Raw genomic sequence first — 22165 nt, 5'->3', positions numbered from 1 at the left:
TTAAAAATAACCTTTATACAAATTGAACAAGTTTAACCTATACAATTTATTTAAATATACACTACATTTTTTTTTATTACTCTTTCCCATATTATTAATATTTAGTTACCTAATAGCATGATATTTCGTTATTGAGATCCGAACATTTTTCGGCCGCGAAACCAGGTGGCCCGGGTTCGATTCCCGGTCGGGGCAAGTTATCTGGTTGAGGTTTTTTCCGGGGTTTTTCCTCAACCCAATAAGAGCAAATGCTGGGTGACTTTCGGTGCTGGACCCCGGACTCATTTCACCGGCATTATCACCTTCATCTCATTCAGACGCTAAATAACCTGAGATGTTGATAAAGCGTCGTAAAATAACCTACTAAAATAAAATAAAAAAAACATTTTTCCAACTAAAACTTATATAAATTCATTCTCTAGAAAAGATGATTAATAATACTTAATGATTATCTGTTGCAATTATTATTATTATTATTATTATTATTATTATTATTATTATTACCAGTATTAATAAGCAATTGGACCTTTCTGCTGAAGCATTTACTTCCTATAGACTTGCCTAATTTTATGGAAGGAAGATAAATTTCTACTTCTGACCTGGAAATCCAACCCTAGTTTACTGAATTCGTAAATAGAAACACTACTATTTCATCTGTATGCAATTAAATTTAGCAGAAAATATTACATAGAACGACTTTAATAATAAAAGATAATGCTTATATATCTTTGTCTTCATAAAATATAGTCTTCGTAACTTCTCCTGAATGTGGTAAGTTTTCTAATACAAATGAAAATTAAATTACGATACAGTTTTCCTTGAAAGACAACAGATAATTTTATTGCTTGCTATATATTAAGTCAAGTTAATAAAGAATAATAAAAAAGTACGGTAAATACAGTAATGTAATATGAGCCTAATTTCAAACCAAATTTAGAAAGAGATAGAACAAATTGTACAGAGCATACTGGTAACATTTATTTTACGTCTCGTCATGCTATAAAATATAGATATGAAATACACTAAATACTGTCAAAAGTTAGTTACTGCAGCTACAAAAATATTACAAGATGGGTGAAATGTTAATATATTACCCTAGATCATATATGTAACAGATAACTCCTCGCTACGTTAAAATCGGCAGCACTTTGAAGAGAACAACCGCCAGGATCGCCACCCATCCGTCGTAAACGAACACGAGATGGCAGCACAGTCGCTAATGCAATTCAAATGGGAATTATGACGTGACTCCTTATGTAACAACTAGATGGCAGCATAGTAAACCTGACAAAAGTTGTTAACCTCAAAGCCTATAAGCCCGACATATCTGTTACATATATGATCTAGGATATTACACTTGGAGTGCCTGAGGCTTAATAAAGTCTTTATGGTTTACCTGTAATCTTTGTGATTACAAAAGTCCCATGCAGAAGCTCGACAAGCCACTTCTCTGTCCAGAGGCTTTTCAAGCATAGAATATCGCCAGAATTCAGGTGGCATTGGTTTCAATCCCATTGATGTGAAGAATTCTTCAGCCATTTGAAACATCCTATTACAGTATTTATTTAGATACTCAGAACATAAAATATCATAAATAATTAATTAAATTCTTCCTAATAACATAGTACCTGTCTAAAAAAAACATAAGGAAAATAATTATAATCACTGATTAACGTTATAACTTCTTTACTGTGTTAATATTATAAAAATTACCTGGCTGACTAGTTTCTGCATGGTGTCCGTCATTAGTATAGTATGTATAGTATAGTATAGTATAGTATAGTATAGTATAGTATTTATTAGCTGTCGTTATAGCAAGCCTAGTCCTAGACAATGACGTACACCACGTCGAAACTAGTCAGTCAGGTATTTTTATAGTATTAACACAGTAAAGAAATTATAACATTAATCAGTGATTATACAAGTGTTAAAAGAGTGTACACAACAATGAAGAAATAATTATAGATTATAAAAAATATTAAACTTTTGCACTGTGGATGAATTTATACATACTTTTAATGATTAAAATGTCTCGATTTTTTCTCACATAATGCAGAATAAAAGTAATACCTAGAAGGAATGAGGGACAAGGACGAAGGGAAAAGGTCTTATAGATCCCCACATTCTTATACTCACGTCTGGCTTGTTGTATACACAGACACACATTCATTATATTTCCTTTATAGATGAGAGAAAATGGAGAAATGGTGATATACTATTAGCCAGGAAATACCGTACTCCGAGAAAATGTCACAAAACTTATTTTAACCACAAATTTCAGAACTGACTGAGATTTGAATGTGGAATTGTAAGTAACAAAATGATTTATTAATCACTATCAAAAGAGCTTGGAAGAAATTGAAATTGAAGTAAGAGTAATTAACCATGGAAGGCGATTGTCAATTTTTTTTTTAACTTTAAAACTCTTCGATTGAGTTTGAGTTTATTAGTTGTAACCCGACCAAAAATAACGCTATATGATATTATTGCAAAGAATTTTGATTTGCTTGAATAACTACGTCTATAACTGATTTAGTAAAACATTAAGTACTGAGAATTAAATATGATTCCTTGTGATGAACATATTTCTTTGAGTACGACTAGCATTATAGGCTACTACGAATAAAAAAAATATAAACATTTTACTATCTCAATTTATTTCTGTTAGTTAAAAAAAGCAACGTTTTGTGAATTCACGATAGTCGCTGGAGATGATTGTTACTATTTTCGTTGATATTCTGCTCTAAAAACTTTAGTCTGTTTTGTATTGAAATACCAAGAGTGACTGAGTTCAGGCTTCCCAGAAGCAAAAAAATATGGGATACTCTGAATTGAATATTGATGTATATCTTCCATCATGCTTATACACGTTGTCTTTGAATAGATTAAAACAATACAATTAAATCAAATAAATATTATTATTGAAAATAAAATATTAAGGAATGAATTGAACAAAATGAATTGAAGCTGTACTTACGAAACAGGTTCGCGTAAGAATACACTGTTATAAATGTCACTCGTACAACACTTTTCTGAAAAATGAATTTCTTGTAACAATTCATGGGTGCGCGTGAAAAAGATGATAAGTTAAATATTAGCAAAATGAGTTCTTATGTTGACATTATTAAGCAAAACGTACTCTGAATGATGATTCAAGCGCGATAATTCTCTCCTCTTTCTGTTATGCTATGCAGTTGAACTTTCTGAGTCAAGTACAGAAATAGTGTTTATAGTACGTGAAAAAAGGGATTTGAAGAATTTTGACTTACCCCCTTTTGCACGCACACGCAAACATTAAGTTGGGAAACATTAAGTCATGAAATGTTACTCAATCCTCGCTGAAAAATGATTTCACAATAAGCACAGATTTCACTGTCTTTATATGCAACTTGTTTTTCTGATCAGTCCACAGTGAGTTCATGCAGAAGAACAAACTTTGAAAGTGACAACGTTTTTTAGTTCTTTTAAGCATTCTGATTATTGTATTATGTCTCTGTTCTGTAAAGAATTTTAGATAAGGGCGTAGATAGCCATAGTTGCTGACGCGCCCTTTTTAAACCCCACTAACTAACAAACTTTGAACAATTTATTGCATTGTACCGGGGATATTGAACTGTCACTTTTTAAAATTTGGAAGCTTTTCATGAACACTTTTGAACAGATCACTTAGACTTCCTTAAGAATTTCCTTCAATTTACTTGATGGATAAAGTTCCATTAGAGCTGTTTTGTTCGCTCTCAGAATACCGGTACTAGACACTGGGATACTGAAAATTCTCATTTAGTGCATGTTGTTGTTGTTTAGTCAACTGTCCGAAGACATCTGACCTCATAAGTGACACCAGTAAGGCCTCACTCATGAGGCAACTAAGCCAGGAGATATATATTAATAGAAGCATTAGAAAAAGTGTTTGGTGATCGTGTAATTAGTCTAGCACAGCGTTTTTCAAACTTTTCTGAAGTGAGGACCACTTTTTTAAGTCGGAACAGTTCTGCGGACCACATTACTCTTGTTCCCTTCAGAAGCAAATTATCATTGATGCAGCATATTTTAATACCAGTATACTTACATTTTATGTAGAATTAATTAATTAAAATTAGTTTAATTCAATTAATTTTATATTAGTATTAACTATTTAAGTTAATGTTAATAGAAAAAAAATTATTATATCGTCATCTATAAAAACAGAAGTAAAAAAAAATTAATGCAGAAACATGCCTCATTTTCAACAAGTAAAGATGCAATTTTGCATGTTCTATTATTGGTGTACGACGTACCATACGTGACCATTTCAATGTGCAGACTGGGTGTCGCCAAATTATTAAGAAATTCATAAATACATGAAACGGTTCGGTACTTTGGTCCTGTTAAGAATTCGGGTGATCCCTAGCTGGGTTACAGACACGGCGTCAGATGTGCACGGAAAAGATAGCGAGAAACACCACGTTCATAGTGCTTTAAATCCCTCTTTTGTTGCTGAGAGTAAAGAGGGAAGTCAAGAGACGGGTAGCGTAAATAAATTTCACAAAATGTCAGTACTGGGAGAAAAAGTGAAAGGCAATTGCCATGTGTCATTTACAAACTCTGAGATTTTCAGCTATAATGTGATGCGCAATTCGTTTGAATTTTATTTTCTTCTGTCTTTTTTGAAGGACCACAGATGGTCCGCGGACCATAGTTTAAGAAACGCTGGTCTAGCACGTTCGCCAGTTCCTTTCCCTGATTTAAATATTTGTGATTTTATCTACGGAGGAATTTAAAACAGAAAGTTTATGTGAACAATCCGCACGATCTTGAAGAGCTTGAGGGTGAAATCAGGCGAGTGCTGATTGTGAATAAAATTACAAATATAGAGTTCCAGGAGATATTTTAGAATTTTCTACGCCGTTGTGATTCTTGTATCCAAAAAGGGGGACATCATCATCTACAGATACATATGCTTTGACAAAAGGTAAGAACAGTGTAACGTTTACTTATTACCTCTTATGGCCGCATTACTATTGCACGAGACTATAGGCATAAAACACCGCCATTCACTACAGATTCGTTTTTCTTTCATGCGAGAGAGCGGTCGGATCTCCCCACCAAACATGCGTGCTACAATCGATTATAATGCCGGTAAGTTGTATATGCTGCGCACCCTATAATATGCGGCATTTAAATGACATTGTACAGTAGTGGCAAAAAAAACGGACCGACCCTTGTAGCTGATTTCAGAGCCTTGTTCACTCCAGAGCACGATAGACTGGTAACTAAGACTTTCGTGTTTCGAATCCTGCCTGGGAAGGAAACTTTCTTCGTTCCTTATTCAAATTTATTTCCAATACTTTTCGATTACTGGTAAAATTCATGTTCTGGGAATAGTAAGTTAATTAAGTAGTAAAATATCGCTGCAATCGAAACGTATTGGGAATAAATTTGAATAAGGAACAAAAAAAAAAAAAAAAGTTTCCTTCCCAGGCAGGATTCAAACCACGAAAGTCTTAGTTACCAGTCTATCGTGCTCTGGAGTGAACAAGGCTCTGAAATCAACTACAGGGGTCGGTCCGGTTTTTTTTCCCACTACTGTACATGCCTGGTGTGCGTTTTAGGCCACATGTAAACATGAAGACAATTATAAATGGTATCTGCAGTTACAAAGTAAATAGTAATTTCTTAAATTAATAAATCAAATACGTTACATTGTCAAGTGCATTCACAAAATAGTTGCTGTCTTTTGTACTACTATGGTTACTGGTGCGAAGTGATACTGTGTACCTGAGTGGTGTATATCCTTGTCTTAACATTTCTGAAGTAACATCTGGTGTTAGTTTCCCTGGGAATGGCAAAACTAGATCAGCCAGATTGCGCCAATTTTGGGCCCACATATTCCCTGCAATGAAGAGCATTAACAATGACAATTCAGTGTCATACATATTCTTCAGCGATTTTTTTCTATACATTCATCAGAACATTTGCAACAACACAACAACAGCAGCAGCAGCAGCAGCAGCAGCACCAGCAACAACAACATATTTTAAACAGAATCAATTAAGTGAAATTGAAAGAAACTGCAAACATTTTTTCCCATGTATTTTAGTCGTATGTAAAGGAAGGAATAAGAAAGTCATCAATATCTTTGACTGTAGCATCCCTTTACTCTTCCAGAGTTTTGAAACTTGGATAATAAGAAGTTTAAGTTAGGATATATGCTGCTGAGTTGATATTTTATAGTAATTAAAAATTTCAGAAACTATATAATAATAATAATAATAATAATAATAATAATAATAATAATAATAATAATAATAATAATAATACTAATAATAATAATAATAATAATAATAATGTTACTAGAATAATATTTATGGCACAGAACTAAATCATTCTAAACCATTCTCTATTAATGATGATGATAATAATACCAGTAATAATAATAATAATAATAATAATAATAATAATAATAATAATAATAATAATAATAATAATAATAATAATATAACAATGACTGTAGTACCCCATCAACCTTTCACCAGTCAAAGTACCACATTTATAATTAGGTTTGAAGTTCGTGAAGTTATTCTCGGCGATAAAAATTGCAAGTATGGCTTTATTTGGAAGATAAGCAAAACAGGGAGTGTCATTATGTAGATTTACGGCGCTTTTAATAATTTTGTCCCTGAATGAGAGGACCCAAGACAAAACCTATCGGCGATTTCTCCCCAAAGTTTTCTGTTTCACTGACAGATACATCCATAATTCTGTGAGACTAAAGTTTGAATAAACAAAAGTATAAATCAGATCCTAGCACTTCTCCCACGATTATGAAATCTTATACAAAATAATTAAAACTTGCGAAAGGCACGGAACAAGATTATTAATGCTAAGCGTCCATGAAATTACAAAAAATCAACAAACTGACATATTTCTCACTCCAAATATAATTAATTTCTAAAGTTAAAATATTCACTTGTCAAGAGATCGATGCATACAGTGTGTACAATATATGTAGAAACAGATCATAAATGTTATATTGCTGTCTCAGACTGCATAAATGCTCCCCTTAATGAGCTTCAAGATAATGTAGTGATATTCTGAGAACTCTGCAATCTGCTATAACTAACGAGGCTTTGGAGACCGAGTTACGGCAGTATAACTGTTCTATCAGATAGAGTAGAAATGCTATATCCATGAAGACTGTCCGGAGGCTTGAGGTGGCAGTTCACTATAGGACTTACTCTGCAATGGGCTCCTAATTAATCCAGGGGACATTTCCCATTATTCGAAACAAGTTCAAGTTCAAAAACATTCACTATTATGAAGTCATATTATGAGTATGGCATTAGCATTAATTTTATCGTAATGTGAAATGAAGGAACTAAAATTGGTACAAGCAGCATTTGTTTTTATATTTTGCGGAAAAAATTCTTACGAATGAAAACTAACTCAATGACTTCGAATTTGCTGAATATGGAAACGTTAAATTTTCAACCAATGGAATTTATTGAAGTGAAAGTGGGCTTATAATAGTCTACGCGAAGGAGACAGTTATAGCAGCAAAAAAGAAAAGAATATACTTATATATAATGTACTGTAGACGGAAGGTTCGAGAAAAATTATACAAGAAAATATATTAGCTGTAATTACATATTATGTATTTGTGTCTAAACGTGTTAGTGAACACTATTAAACTGCCTACTTCCTATGGATTTACCATTATATTATGAACGTATGCATCCCATATTTAAATTCTATTCTGAAAACATACTTTGTCATGATAATGAAGTACATAATTTTATTTAAAAAATGGAAAAGAAATTGTTGTTTTTTATATAAAAAGGATGCTGGTCAACTTCGATACATTGTATTTCAGCATTTAAATTTCCCTGGACTTAGTGTGACAGAGAAATTAACATTTTTGCATTCTGTTCGACCATAACAAACAGAAAATTTCGACAAAAGGGACTTCGGAAGGCTGAGAGAAAAACGAAATTGTAGTATACAGAAGCCTGTGCAATTCAGTGAAGAAGAATGAGGACGGGGAATAATGAGAACAAAAATTGTGGAATGATATAGTAGAAAAGAAACGATGAACATAATAAGGAGAAGTGTGTGGATGTGTAAAGAGGAGAAGAGATAGAAGTATAGGAGGAGAAAGAGATGGAGCAAGAGGAAGAGGATTCAGAGGAAGATAAGGGAAGGAGGAAGGTGATGAGCATTAGGAAGATGAGGAGAGCGAAGACTATGATGAAGACGAGAGATAAGAATGATGAGAATAATGGTGAAGGCGAGAAGAACAAGGTTGAGGATACGATGAAAGAGTAATGGAGCGGAGAAAAATTCTCTCCGGCGCCGGGATTTGAACCCGGGTTTTCAGCTCTACGTGCTGATGCTTTATCCACTAAGCCACACCGGATACCACCCCGGCGTCGGACAGAATCGTCTCAGATTAAGCTCCAACTTTCCGTTCCATTACTCTTTCATCGTATGATGACGCAGAATATCTGCATGGAAATATCATATGTACTTCGGTACATTAAAATAATATATAAGGTTGAAGATGCTGATGGTGCGCAAGATGAGGATGAGGAACCTGATGAATATGATGAGATTGACAAGGATTTGCAGACTGGCAGATATATAGAAGACGATGGGGATGAAATCGATGAGGATGAGAAGACTGGAGAGGATATAGAAGACGATAGAAATGAGAGCGCCGAGAATGAGGAGATTGGAGATGATATAGAAGACGATAGAAATTAGAGCGACGAGAATGAGGAGATTGGAGAGGATATAGAAGACGATAGAAATGAGAGCGACGAGAATGAGGAGATTGGAGAGGATACAGAAGGCGATAGAAATGAGAGCGACGAGAATGAGGAGACTTGAGAGGATATAGAAGACGATAGAAATGAGAGCGACGAGAATGAAGAGATTGGAGAGGATATAGAAGACAATAGAAATGAGAGCGACGAGAATGAGGAGATTGGAGAGGATATAGAAGACGATAGAAATGAGAGCGACGAGAATGAGGAGATTGGAGAGGATATAGAAGACGATAGAAATGAGAGCGACGAGAATGAGGAGATTGGAGAGGATATAGAAGACGATAGAAATGAGAGCGACGAGAATGAGGAGATTGGAGAGGATATAGAAGACGATAGAAATGAGAGCGACGAGAATGAGGAAATTGGAGAGGATATAGAAGACGATAGAAATGAGAGCGACGAGAATGAGGAGATCGGAGAGGATATAGAAGACAATAGAAATGAGAGCGACGAGAATAAGGAGATTGGAGAGGATATAGAAGACGATAGAAATGAGAGCGATGAGAATGAGGAAATTGGAGAGGATATAGAAGACGATAGAAATGAGAGCGACGAGAATGAGGAGATTGGAGAGGATATAGAAGACGATAGAAATGAGAGCGACGAGAATGAGGAGATTGGAGAGGATATAGAAGACGATAGAAATGAGAGCGACGAGAATGAGGAGATTGGAGAGGATATAGAAGACGATAGAAATGAGAGCGACGAGAATGAGGAGATTGGAGAGAATACAGAAGACGATAGAAATGAGAGCGAGGGGATGAGGAAACTAACGTGGCTATAGACGGCAATGGGGATGAGGTCGACGAGGATAATGAAGAGGAAGATACGAGGAGGATGAGTAGCGAGAGGATAACGATGAGGATGAGGTGGAGAATAATGACGAGGGAAAATAAGAACAATAGGAGAGTGAGAATATATACAGGGTGTTTCCGGGCTTGTATTACAAACTTTCAGGGATGATGGGGGAAGGGCACATGTATCAATTTGAGATAAGGAACCCTGGTCCGGAAATGACTGAGTCGAAAGTTATAAGCAAAAATAGTTGTGTGGAAATGGAATTGTAATTTCGCACCACGTGCCCTCCTTCCTTTAGCCTTTGGAACAGTCGTGGAAAGATGGTATGGGCCGGATGTCTCCTACGTGGGTACTTGCCCGATACAATCTGTGAGCGTGTCTACTGTCTGCATATTCCGCTCTCGTGTACTCCTCCATTTCACTAGGACTGATCGACTGGACACTGCAACTTGTACACATACACTGCTGTCTACAGACGTGCATATCAGGACCGACCATATCCGTTACACATTACGCTATCTGCGTTGCTTTAGTGTAGTTTCCTGTCCCCATCCCTCAGACAGCGCACTGAATGGAATACTGTGAGTAGACAATGTAAACAACATCAGATGAATACAGTATGTGTAAGATGTACAGATAAATACACATAAATAAGGTGTACAGAGGAATAAAATTATTTCACTTCCACACAACTATTTTTGCTTATAACTTTCGACTCAGTCATTTCCGGACCAGGGTTCCTTATCTCCAATTGATACATGTGCCCTTACCCATCATCCCTAAAAGGTTGTAACACTAGCCCTGAAACACCCTGTATAAGAGGAGAGAAAAGGTGCAGGAAAAGGATAAGGAGCAGCATTGATTTAAGAAAGATATGAAGAAGGTAGAAGAAGAGGAGCATAAAGAAAAAGAGGTGGATAAAAATATGAGTTGAAGAAAAAGAGGAAATGTAATCAAGGCGAGGTAGAGGAGAAAAGTAAGAAAATAAATAAGAGAGAAGTTATTTACTTAATGATCTTACAATGGTAGTTCTTATTCAAAATTCATAGTATGTACGTTGATAAGGCGATAACGAAAAATGGTAAAAAAAGAACAAAGAATCGTAGGAAATCTATCCAGAGCCACAAGTCGCCTCATGTTTGCTAGTGCTCGAATCCTGGAACTCGGAGGGCAATCGTCGACATTTTTTTCAATTTAGCTTGAGTCAACTACACATTGTCATTCTGCACTTGCCTAGAAGATGCGCCGGCATTGGTCCGTCTGGACGCACTCGTTCAGGTCCGTATCTATCCACCAAGCGCCGTCTGACGTAAGCGTGGAGTTCTCTGTAGAGGGGTGCTAGAGTTGCCCACAGCTCTGTAAGTTGTGCGTTGATATCCAGGTCTTCGTAACTTTCTCTCTGTTGCTGTCCTGCGTCATGGAAACCTGGGCCATCAAACAAAACACGTCAAGTATTTATGTTATTTTTTAAATAGAGTCTACCTATAGACTGTGTAACGGTCTCGACACCACTGCCTTGTGTCTCGTAAAAATGTTCCCAGCAACACAGAAAATTCTTGTTTTGTTAGATTGGAAGTTTTCATCTAGCACAGGGTTGGGGATAACGAAGGGGACATAAATGTGATCCATTTCACCCCTTCTACAATATTTCGAACATGTTTACATCACATGGACTTGGCCTGTCTTCCGCTTAGGGCTGTACAAAACTAATGCAGCATGTCATTACATTAAACATTTCAAGTCAAGTCATATTGTTACATAAGCATTCGTATGGTCATTATGGCTTGGCACTCATTATAAATAATAATTTATAAGCTCTACATCGCCTATACTGTTTGGTCAGGACGAGTCAGTCTATATTAGGATGAATACTATTACTACATAAACGTAAAGCAGTTACGAGATGATAGGCTGTTAGACGTGCACGCGCAATATTTTTCTCGAGTTTATTTTAGAAAAAAAAAATTCGCAGACATAAGTGGATTCAAAGATTACCAGAATCTTAGCTGCAAAATTACACATGTTAAGAGACATTTCATTAAGTAATAATATGTCAAGGTTATCCACTTGTTGCATAAATAACTATTTAATTGAAAAGAAGCAGGCAGAGGTTTAAATTTATTTGCTTCGTTGTTACATTTATAAAGACATTCATGTTAATAATAAAAGGGGCTGTTTCTTATAATAATTCTACAACACGATATCTGTACAAACAGTAAGAGAAAAAAATAAAAGAAGAATAAAAGCTATCGCCATCTATGACATAGGCTAATATCAGTAAGTGCGGAATTTTTGGTGTCTCGTATGAATATGAACTTCATACGGGACAAGTTTTGCAGGCCTCAAATACGAGATATGTCGTACAATACGGGAGACCTGACAACTCTGCTAGACTAGACGGCAGTTCGGAAGGCGGTTGGCTGCTATATGCGCCGTAGCATTTCTGGCATGTGACGTCACAAGCTTGTACAGCAGAACCAACCGGAATCAGTCTGTAACAAGTACTTCCCAAGTTCGTTTGTTCACGTGTGAGTATTTCAATACATTAAATAAGTAAAACTAACATTTACTGTGTGTGTAAGATAAATAAATGGAAGAAGAGACTTAAAAAAACAAGTATTGCACAGGCAGGCGCGGAAAACATTATTCAAGGTGTATAATTATTTTAAAAACGTTGACGAGCGGAACGCTGCCGGCCATCTTGATGCTGGCTGCAACGTTGCCAACGCGCAAGAAATGACTGCAGAAGCATGTGGTATGGGATTGAGAACAGTGCAAAGAATTTTGTTAGTGAAGGAATCAGGGTTTGTTTGGTGTCATGCTTACAGTAATTAACGCTAAGGTCATTATTGTCTTTTGATGATTTAAATTCTCTCCTCCGCTATTTGCTTCGCACGTGCGCGTGAAGTACGATGTGGCAATGTTGTACGCTGCCTTGCCCTCTCTATCTGTCTCTCTCGACGCAAACGCTAGCAGACTACCGCCTTCCGAATTGCCGTCGACTTCTAAGTGGTTTAGATTTTATGCCGCACCCGTATCTAGATAATAAGTAATCTACACATTATCGTGTACGAAAGGAAGAATAGTTCCGTAAGCTAAAATATAACTACATACTTTCAATTATTAAAACAGATCATATAGGCCAGTTGAAATATGGGGCTTTGAAAGTTAAAAATTAATATATTATTAAAGTTCTGAATGTGTGTGTTCTTTTTGCAACAATACTAATGTAATTACATTATATTAATAATGGATTAAGGCGAATTTATAGTTTAACGGTGAATGCAAGCAGAATTTTCGGTAAACATAGATGGTGTTGGCGTCTATTTTCTGATTGCCGCGGGTGAAAATGAAACAGCAGAAAGTGCATTGTGTCACTGTCCTGTTCTCGTAAATTTAAGGAAATTTGTTATGGCATACTAGTCTGGAATAGCTACACCATGAGCAACACTGCCGTCTATCTCTAGCATTCTAGAATTCCTTGGATGACTTGAGTGATGTTTGAGTCCCTGAGAAGATGTCAGTGGTCCCATAAGGGCGGTCTAAGTATTCGCCCGCCCACTGCAATGCAATACTGTTTCTCCTATCACCATTCCATTATTTATCAACAATTCATAATCACCTTTATCACCAGTTCAGTAACAACAGGAAATTGCTGCACTGTATCAGCTTCTCCACACTTTCAAGAGACGTTTATGACGAAACTTCCATTCAACACGCAACGACGAGAATCCCTGAGTTTGAGTCTTTACGTACAGTACGATTATTTAGTCCTGACAGTAGCCGACAATGTGCGCCTGGATCAGGCGAGTCCATTAAGTTACGTCATGGGGTGTTCAGGTTAGTCAGTCGCTTGCATTCAGAGCGATCGGATGTCACGCGTGCAGTAGACTGTTGCGTTGTACAGTTAAGCTGTACTGCATTTTTTTTACTGACGGCTCGCTCTTATCTCTACTCCGCAACTCTCTCCACTACTCCTATTACTTCCACTCTTTCGCGTCGCTGAACTGCCAGGACTAAATAATCAGTCTGTACGAGACAACATTAGACAAGAATGATAAATATACTTACCATTTAGCCTAGCTGCATGATTGGCTAGTTGTACATAACGGATGTATTTGCTCCTCATTGGAGGACCCACTGCGTCCCGCCACGCCCTCCACACATGGAGCTGCTCGTCATAGTCCCGTGAATGAGACAAAATCCGCGTCAAATCTGTAATAGTACGACCATGAACAAAGTAATGCATTAAATACAAACAGATATCCAAATGAAACACGTTGATTTATTCTGAAATAACGTTCAGTTTTTACGTGAGATTTTAGGCTTTGATGGTGATTGAGCATAGGAAATATTAGATTTCCAATAATTAGTTTTTTTGTAGATAGATTTATTAATATTAGTTCACAAAAGTACAAACTTAATAATTTAAAATCGATCTGTATACGAAAAGTAGTTATATATAATAAATATACAATTTCCTAACTAATTGATCTAGGCCTATCACAAATCTCAGTAATTTATTGGTTTAAACATAAACTTGCATTTACGCCTGGTTTTAGTGCATGTTTAAACCAATCGTGATAACCATTAAAACTTTAAAACTTATTTATCTGCTCCTTTAGACAATTTTCTACAATAAACATTTTAAAATAAATTTTCTTTTCTACTTTAATCATCTAAATCTATTCTATGACTTTCCTATTCATGTTTAGTAATAGGTTCACTTATGCATGTTAACTAATTATTCCGTGTCATCATACCGCATTCATGTTAGCAGTTGTTGACATATAGTCAGCAGAGTAGTTATTTGCGTATCATTTATACATCTTGCAGCATACATGTAAACTCACTTGACATATTAATTACGTAAATCAATATCAATTACAGTTACAACATTCCTTGTCAGTCTTCGTTTAATTCTATTCTACCTTTTATTTAAAATTTATTCTATGTGTAATCTTATTGAAATTAAAATCTTGTATATACAAATTAATTTAATGTTGTCTTAAAAATAGAATTTTACTATTAAATACCTCTTACTTATTCAGATTTTTTTTCTGATTACAGGAAAGTTTAGTTTTTGTTGTTGCCTACCTCTTAGTAAATAATTTTGTTCTGTAAGTCTATCATTATTTGTATTTGATTGGTCATAATTTTTTCTGCTAATGTTTCTATATGACCTTTTACCTCTTATTAAGTGATCGTCCTCAACTTCATCTTCCTTGGTAGAATCCGCTAAGCTCATCCGTGTTGATGGTGTGTCACTTCCTCTAGCGCGCCTCGAACTACCGAAAGACTGTTGCACTATTTGTACACGATTTTCACTCTCACTGCACTTGTTGGATGCTTCTCGTTTCTCAATAATTAGTTGAGATATTATTTCTCCAATATTTCGGACCTACCGATCATAGGATCGTATCAAGATCTGAGAAGTTCGCCTATTCTGTTATGTCCGTGCTGCTGTGCTAAGAAGTTGACTAACTAGCTCAGGGATGCAGAACTGGGGAAGAGAGGGGTGAAAGCATGGGGAAAGAGTTTGTTCCCCCGTCCACAATCATCCGGCCTTCAATGACATATCTGTGACGTTTGGCAAGCACACTGAATACATATCTCTTCTCCTCCTATCATTTCCAATGACGCGAGGATTGTAGGGAAGGGATGAGTTACATGTTCCGACTTGTGACGTCTGTCACAATTGTAACACAGTTTTGTATCCCTGATTTCTAGCTAGTCCAGTTCCTGGCCTAATTTACTATATCAGACAATACAGAGTGCGACGCTCTTTGACGTCTTAGGCAATGCGAAGTTAAATACGGATCTGTTAGTAGTTTAGAAACGTCGGAGAAATCTGATCTCAACACACGCTTGGAGAACTCAAAATAATTAGCTTACCTATACATAATTGCCTATTAACTAACCTTCATGTTCATTAGTGAAAAACTACAAGAGCAGAAGAAACTAATTAAAACATAAATACAACTTATTTTGCAGAGGGCTATTCCATTTGTCACAGACACACAAATAAACAAAAGCAAAACAATTCTCAGCGTAAATATAATGGAAACTCAAAAACAAAGAATGTCATGAACTTTGATGCGTCATGTATTTCCAAAAACTATATGGTATTTCCGAAATGCGTCATTATTGAAAGGCATAAAATATAAATTTTCTGTCACAGACACACACTGAACAATACAACATTTATAACAGCGTAAAGGACATTTAATTCCTTCGAAGTAAACACATCTTCAAATTTCTTAAAAATATTGATAAACAGTTAAGTAGAATAACAAACTATACTATTCACATTATATATGCTATTTATATGGCGCCTCAGAAAAAGAAGGAATGAAAAAAGGTAAGAAATAGAGTCAGATATAGACATTTTGGCTTTGTGATTAACGGCATTTAAATGTAGGCTACTTTTACTTTTAACTCTAAGATTTAAAACGCATTTATTTCTGTTAAAATTTCAAAGTTAATTCTTTGAGTACGCCTATAATTATTCCATATTATTACATATGAGGAAATAAAACAGCATTATTTATAAGTTAAGAGTAGATTATTTTAGTCGCATAATAATCGCAAAATATGGATATTTCGTAGATTCGTAGGGGATAGTGAAAGTAATCCACACAAAAGATTTTATTTTGGACTGCCACGTCAACCAAGTCCGTTACAATGACGCCTACAAAGGTATACCTATGCAACCATCACTACAAAGCTGTGTGTTTGGAAGCCTACAATTCAATAATCATGTTAAATTGTCTTATAATGCTAGAAATAAATAAATACAATGCAAGTTTGGAAACTTGGGGTTTAATCTCACCAGGATCCAGTACGAGATCGCAGTTGCCTCCCTGTCTGTAGCCATAGCCGATGCTGTTTATAATGTGGGGGCAGACCCGGGCCCGTGAGTAGATGTCTTTCATCTCTGCGATCAGTTGTTGCAGCTGAAAAAGAAACGCAATTTTATACTACTCGACACATCAATACATTTGTGTGTTGACCATGCATTTTTCAAGTTCCAATGATGACCCATTGAAATAAGTTATGATGTCATCTGATAAGCTGAGCTTGGTGTGTACTGTCAATGATTCAAAAGCGTCACGGCTGGGTAAGACCGATTAACAAAAGCTCACAATTAAGTCTCAAGTAAACATCTCCTGTTAGCACGCGTGGTGCTAAGTTATGAACAATCTCGTATTTTCTATTGGATATCCTGGGGAAACTGCGCCTGTAAAAGTTATAATTTCGCAAGAAGATGAGAAAAAATAAAATACGATAAAGTCGATATCTAAAACAAAGTAACAAGTACTTTAACAATTCCGCCAGCTATGAATGTGTTTATCGATTACATTTTGTAGTAGACTATACATTATAAAACAGTTATATTACCGGTTTTTCTTTATGGTTGTGAAACTTGGACTATCACTTTGAGAGAGGAATAGAGATTAAAGGTGTTTGAGAATAAGGTTCTTAGGAAAATATTTGGGGCTAAGAGGGATAAAGTTACAGGAGAATGGAGAAAGTTACACAAAGCAGAACTGCACGCATTGTATTTTTCACCTGACATAATTAGGAACATTAAGTCCAAACGTTTGAGATGAGCAGGGCATGTAGCACGTATGGGCGAATCCAGAAATGCATATATAGTGTTAGTTGGGAGACCGGAGGGAAAAAGATCTTTAGGGAGGCCGAGACGTAGATGGGAGGATAATATTAAAATGGATTTGAGGGAGGTGGGATATGATGATAGAGACTAGATTAATCTTGCACAGGATAGGGACCGATGGCGGGCTTATGTGAGGGCGGCAATGAACCTTCGGGTTCCTTGAAAGCCATTTGTAAGTAAGCAAGTAGACTATACATGCAGAAATAGAAGCATTCCAAGCCTACTATAATCTGATTCCGATCTGTGCGGTGGAAATTTATTATATTACTTCTGACCAAGCTGATTGACAAATAATTACGATATAGAGCGAAAAAAATACGGATTATGAAACTGTATGAAGTCGGTATTTTCCAATGAAATTCTCGTGAACTCAAAACAAGTTTCAATGATTATGTACCATAACCATTAAAATAGTAGTCTGGATTATTCGATCATTTTCTGCGTTTTTATTACTCGATTTGTAAAGGAAAATCGAGAACAATTCACTAATTTGGTGAAGGAAAGAGACTAGGAATGGAAGAACGTAAGATATACACTACAACACTTGGTAATCTTTCTAATTATGTAATTTTTTAATTCGAGTTTTGGTTTTAATTTGTTTTTAGTGTTTGTTGAACTGAACATGACTCTTGAAAGCAAAATATTCGTGGTTTCAATGGAATAAAGGATTTAAAAATGTTTTATTTCCAATCATAATGTATTGTATAACATTTAATTTTCGAGAACATAAGGTCAAATACGATTGTCGATTGGAAATGTCTGTTATTCAATTTATTTTCGATTTCATTTAGACTGGATATGGATAATCGAGACTACTTTATGCTTACTACTACTATTACTACTACTACTACTACTACTACTACTACTACTACTACTACTACTACTACTACCATTACTAATGTTATTACTTCCATTGATACTGCTAGGAGAATTCAGAAACAAGGTTCCGCTTTACAATATGTATTACTATGAAGAAATTCTTTTGCTGGTTGTCATTTTGGCAAGACGTTACATTTATGTCTGTAACTTGGGACTCTAAACTTCTAATGTAAGACATAATTACAATTTGCCTTGACAGAGTGGCAACTTCTTCTACTTATCTGTTGTGCTAGTTGCAGATCTCCGTTAGTTCTCGAATTCATAACATTGTGAAAAGCACCAATTGTTTATTTACTTATTAGTAGAGTGTAGTGAAATTTATCTCTATTCTCTATCACAGGTCATGAAGATCCACGGGATAACAGATTGTTTAGTAGCAATAGGAATGTCACTGGTACTGCTTGTCGCCTTTATGTAATATTTTAAGTACTAATGCTAATTAATTGATCTTGTGATAACCTAACCTGCACGTTCCAATTGATTGTATCTCTATTTTGAGATCCATAGGGGAGACTCGGCTAATTCCGCAATATTAAGAAGTAAATCTATCATATTTTTATTAAAATGTTTATTGGAAAATATTATCAAGGTATGTAGACATGGTTGAAACCTTTCATTACCAAATGAGATAAAGAGACCTATTAAAATGCAAATATATTTACTTGTACATACATTACAGTTGAAAAAGAACAACTCGGGTAATTCCGCAACAGTGCCGATAAATCCGCAATAGGACTTGGCTAATTCCGCAGTCGTAAATAATTATGAAATACATTATGAAAGTAACATAAAAGGAACAATTTGTATGTAACAATGCCCACTTTCTTCACAACTGTGTAGCAAAACACGAAAAACAGCCAGCTTTCGATGTTTCACTGTATTGTCGACAGAGATTTCGACCAATATCCTTGATTTTTTTTATATAGCACTGCAGAGGACATGCCTCCTGTTGACAGCGTCTCAAAACTTACGTTCACACTATTGTAAAGCCACAGTAAAATCATATATACACTACTGCGGAATTGCCCGTACTGCGGAATTAGCCGAGTTTCGCCTATAAAATTAAACAAGTTTTCATGTTCCATATTTATTGAATTTTTATCAGCTGAAAGTATTATATCAATACCTACAAAGTCCTGACGCTGTTTTGGATTGCGCTGTTTGGTTTATTTGTTTACATATTTCTTTTCGGTTTCTACCACAATACAGTGAAATGTTCTTTTTGTTACAAAAAGTTTTGGAACATATGAGCCGTTCAGAGCAGAAGTGGTGTAAGTCAAAATTAGATAATGAGGTTTAAAGTAAAAATTCTATAAAATACAGCGCAAAGTAGCAATTAATATGTCCTTCGTGCTATCCACTGACTACTAATAGTTTAAATAAATTCAATATTAATTGCTACTTTGCGCTGTATTTTACAGAATGTTTACTCTAACCCTCATTACCCATTTTGACTTACACCACTTCTGCTCTCAACGCCTCATATACAGATACATGTAGGTACTAGTGATTAATTACTGTTTTTTTCTATTTTTTTAAATATCAAATTTCGTAAAGAGATTTACATACATTGTCCAGAACATTCTGAACTGGAGATGTAGGTTAATTTTTACAAGACTCACCTCTTCGAATCTTTCCTCCGGGAGAGCGGATCTTCCTTCTATCGCCAACATATGTAGCTGTCTGCGGACTATAGGGTCTGGCAGCCTAGTCCATGTGAATGATGTCGCTCTCCTCCAAGACAACCGACGAAACTTCGAGCTCAGTACCTGTTCTTCTAGCTGTCACAATGCAGAAACATCATTTGTCACAATTTATGGAATCAATAACTTCTGGATTTGACAGATAACTTCAAATTTCCTTTTGCATAAAGGAGAGGCCGAAGGTTTATCTATTGTGCTTTTATCACTCCTTTATATGGGAATGGTTGTTGATGTCCGAACGGCCATTTTATTGTAGATATCGTGACTCAGCTATAGTGCCATCTGTCGATTGAGCCATGTAGGCTCAAGGCCCAGTGAAGTCGTGCTAGAACGCCCTTCGCCCCCCAGAAGTGTACTACGCCTCCTCAGACTGATGCCATCACAATATTACATTCAGCTGCACTATTTTGAGTAGATACTGTTTAAGGGTATATGCACGTGAACGACCACAAATATTATCAGAAAATGCAGGCTCTAAATTTCTAAAATTTTATAAGAAAAGGAACTCACAGTTGGACAAAAATTACAAGGTACCACAACAAGATTTATTAGAACTTAAATATCTGATAAAAGTATAAAAAAGGTTACTAATAATATTTTTCGAACCAGTTTTAACAGAATATGGGGGGATATTATGCAGTTACATCATTTGGTAACCATAACATTGTTATGGTCTCTCTGACATCTTAAATATTTTTCCCGCATATAATAAACACTTATTTCTGAAAAGTAGACTACTCTCAGACATGTAGAGTTGTTTATTTTAATACAATTAATTTTTTATTGGCCTATATAACATATATTAAAATTTACATAATGTTTTGTGACCTAATTTTTCTATTGTCAAAGAAATGGACATTATTGTAGTCTACCTTTTGCTTAAGTGCATGTTAAACCAGCGTACAATATTTCAGAATTCTATCTCTAATGGTTGTGGAGTTATGAAATAACATGTGTGAAAATTTTCAAATTTTAGAAAATTTAATTTAAAGTGAAAAGTAAACTCAAAAAAATATTATTAGTGACTTTTTTATACTTTTATCAGATATTTAAGTTCTAATAAGTCTTGTTGTGGTACCTTGTAATTTTTTTCCAATTGTGAGTTCATTTCCTTATAAAATTTTGGAAATTTAGAACCTGCATTTTCTGATAATATTTGTGGTCGTTCACGTACATATACCCTTAAGTAATTATGAATACTGACATTAAGAGTGACGGCGGAATGATGGAGGAAATGACATAACACCGAGAAAAACGCTCAGGAACATTGGCTTTATCACCACAAATACGACTCCACCAACGTCGGGATTTGAACCCGGGTCCCAGTCATCGTTACGTCAGAGCTTTACCAACTGAGCTACCAAGACTGCTTGATAACTTGATAATAAATGCAAGGGATTTGTAAAACTATCATTTTAGCTATTGACGTTTGGTGGTCTATTTATGATTTCATGTGCACTGTTTATTAGATGGATAATAAATTTAATTACATATCATTATAGGTAAGTCTTAATAAAAATGTTAACATTTGTTCATCATTGTAACATCAAAAGTTTGGTTCCTTTAACCTACTTCGTATTGTTAAGTGAGGCGTTTAGTTGCAAAATCAAATACGTCACTAAAACATAATTTTTCAGTATGAAGGAAAAAAGGTTGCAAGGCACCAAGGATTTGCAACCAATACTATTTTTCATCATACAAGTCCATGTGATGTGTCTGGCTTTGGAGCATAACAGTGCTATAGCAGTTGTAGAATCATATGAAGATATGAAATATAACATTAACTCATTTCGAAAAAATAGTGATGTATCTGATTTTGCAACTACACGCCTAAATTGCAAGAATTGTGGAGCAGTCATACTTACACCACTTCTGTGCACTTAAGGTGTCTTAAGGAGTAAATAATTTTATAATATTCGAATACCGTAATAATTATAGGTGCCTCGATACAACAATTTCGCGATACTTGATATCAATGTCCGTTTTAGAGCTTCAATGCTACAACTTCAAAAGAGAAAACCGAAAATACAACACAACAAAAAATAATTCAAATACTTCCCTTACTCACCACTGCTGAGGAATTTTCCAGCCCTACGGTTGAGCTACTAAAAGTTTTGGTTTATCAAGAGTGAGGATTATTTTACAACATACTCTTATAAACTATTTCTGGATAGTGGAAAAGACAACACATTTCTGTAAAAGCGGATCAAAGATGGATAAACCACATGATTCCTTGAATTTTGACGTAGTGGAAGTCTAATACATCGCTGAACCAGAAAGAAAAGAAAAAGAAAACAAAA

At 35.4% G+C, this 22165-nt stretch overlaps 1 protein-coding gene across 1 annotated transcript in view; it reads right to left on the bottom strand.

Moving 5' to 3' along the window:
• The window catches only part of LOC138702414 (angiotensin-converting enzyme-like), a 91581-nt gene that overhangs the window by 12852 nt on the left and 56564 nt on the right, over positions 1 to 22165 (bottom strand). Inside the window, exons 3-8 of the mRNA XM_069829924.1 lie at positions 19785 to 19943; positions 16438 to 16561; positions 13677 to 13820; positions 10839 to 11030; positions 5758 to 5872; positions 1397 to 1549 (exon numbers count right to left, since the gene is read on the bottom strand). Coding sequence (XP_069686025.1) covers positions 1397 to 1549; positions 5758 to 5872; positions 10839 to 11030; positions 13677 to 13820; positions 16438 to 16561; positions 19785 to 19943 — 887 coding nt within the window. The remainder of the gene's footprint in view (positions 1 to 1396; positions 1550 to 5757; positions 5873 to 10838; positions 11031 to 13676; positions 13821 to 16437; positions 16562 to 19784; positions 19944 to 22165) is intronic.

This window comes from Periplaneta americana, chromosome 1, assembly GCF_040183065.1.
Source record: "Periplaneta americana isolate PAMFEO1 chromosome 1, P.americana_PAMFEO1_priV1, whole genome shotgun sequence".
Taxonomy (NCBI): Eukaryota; Metazoa; Arthropoda; class Insecta; order Blattodea; family Blattidae; genus Periplaneta; species Periplaneta americana.
Note: the sequence above shows the minus strand (reverse complement) of the source record. Positions and strands in the feature narration are given on the sequence as shown.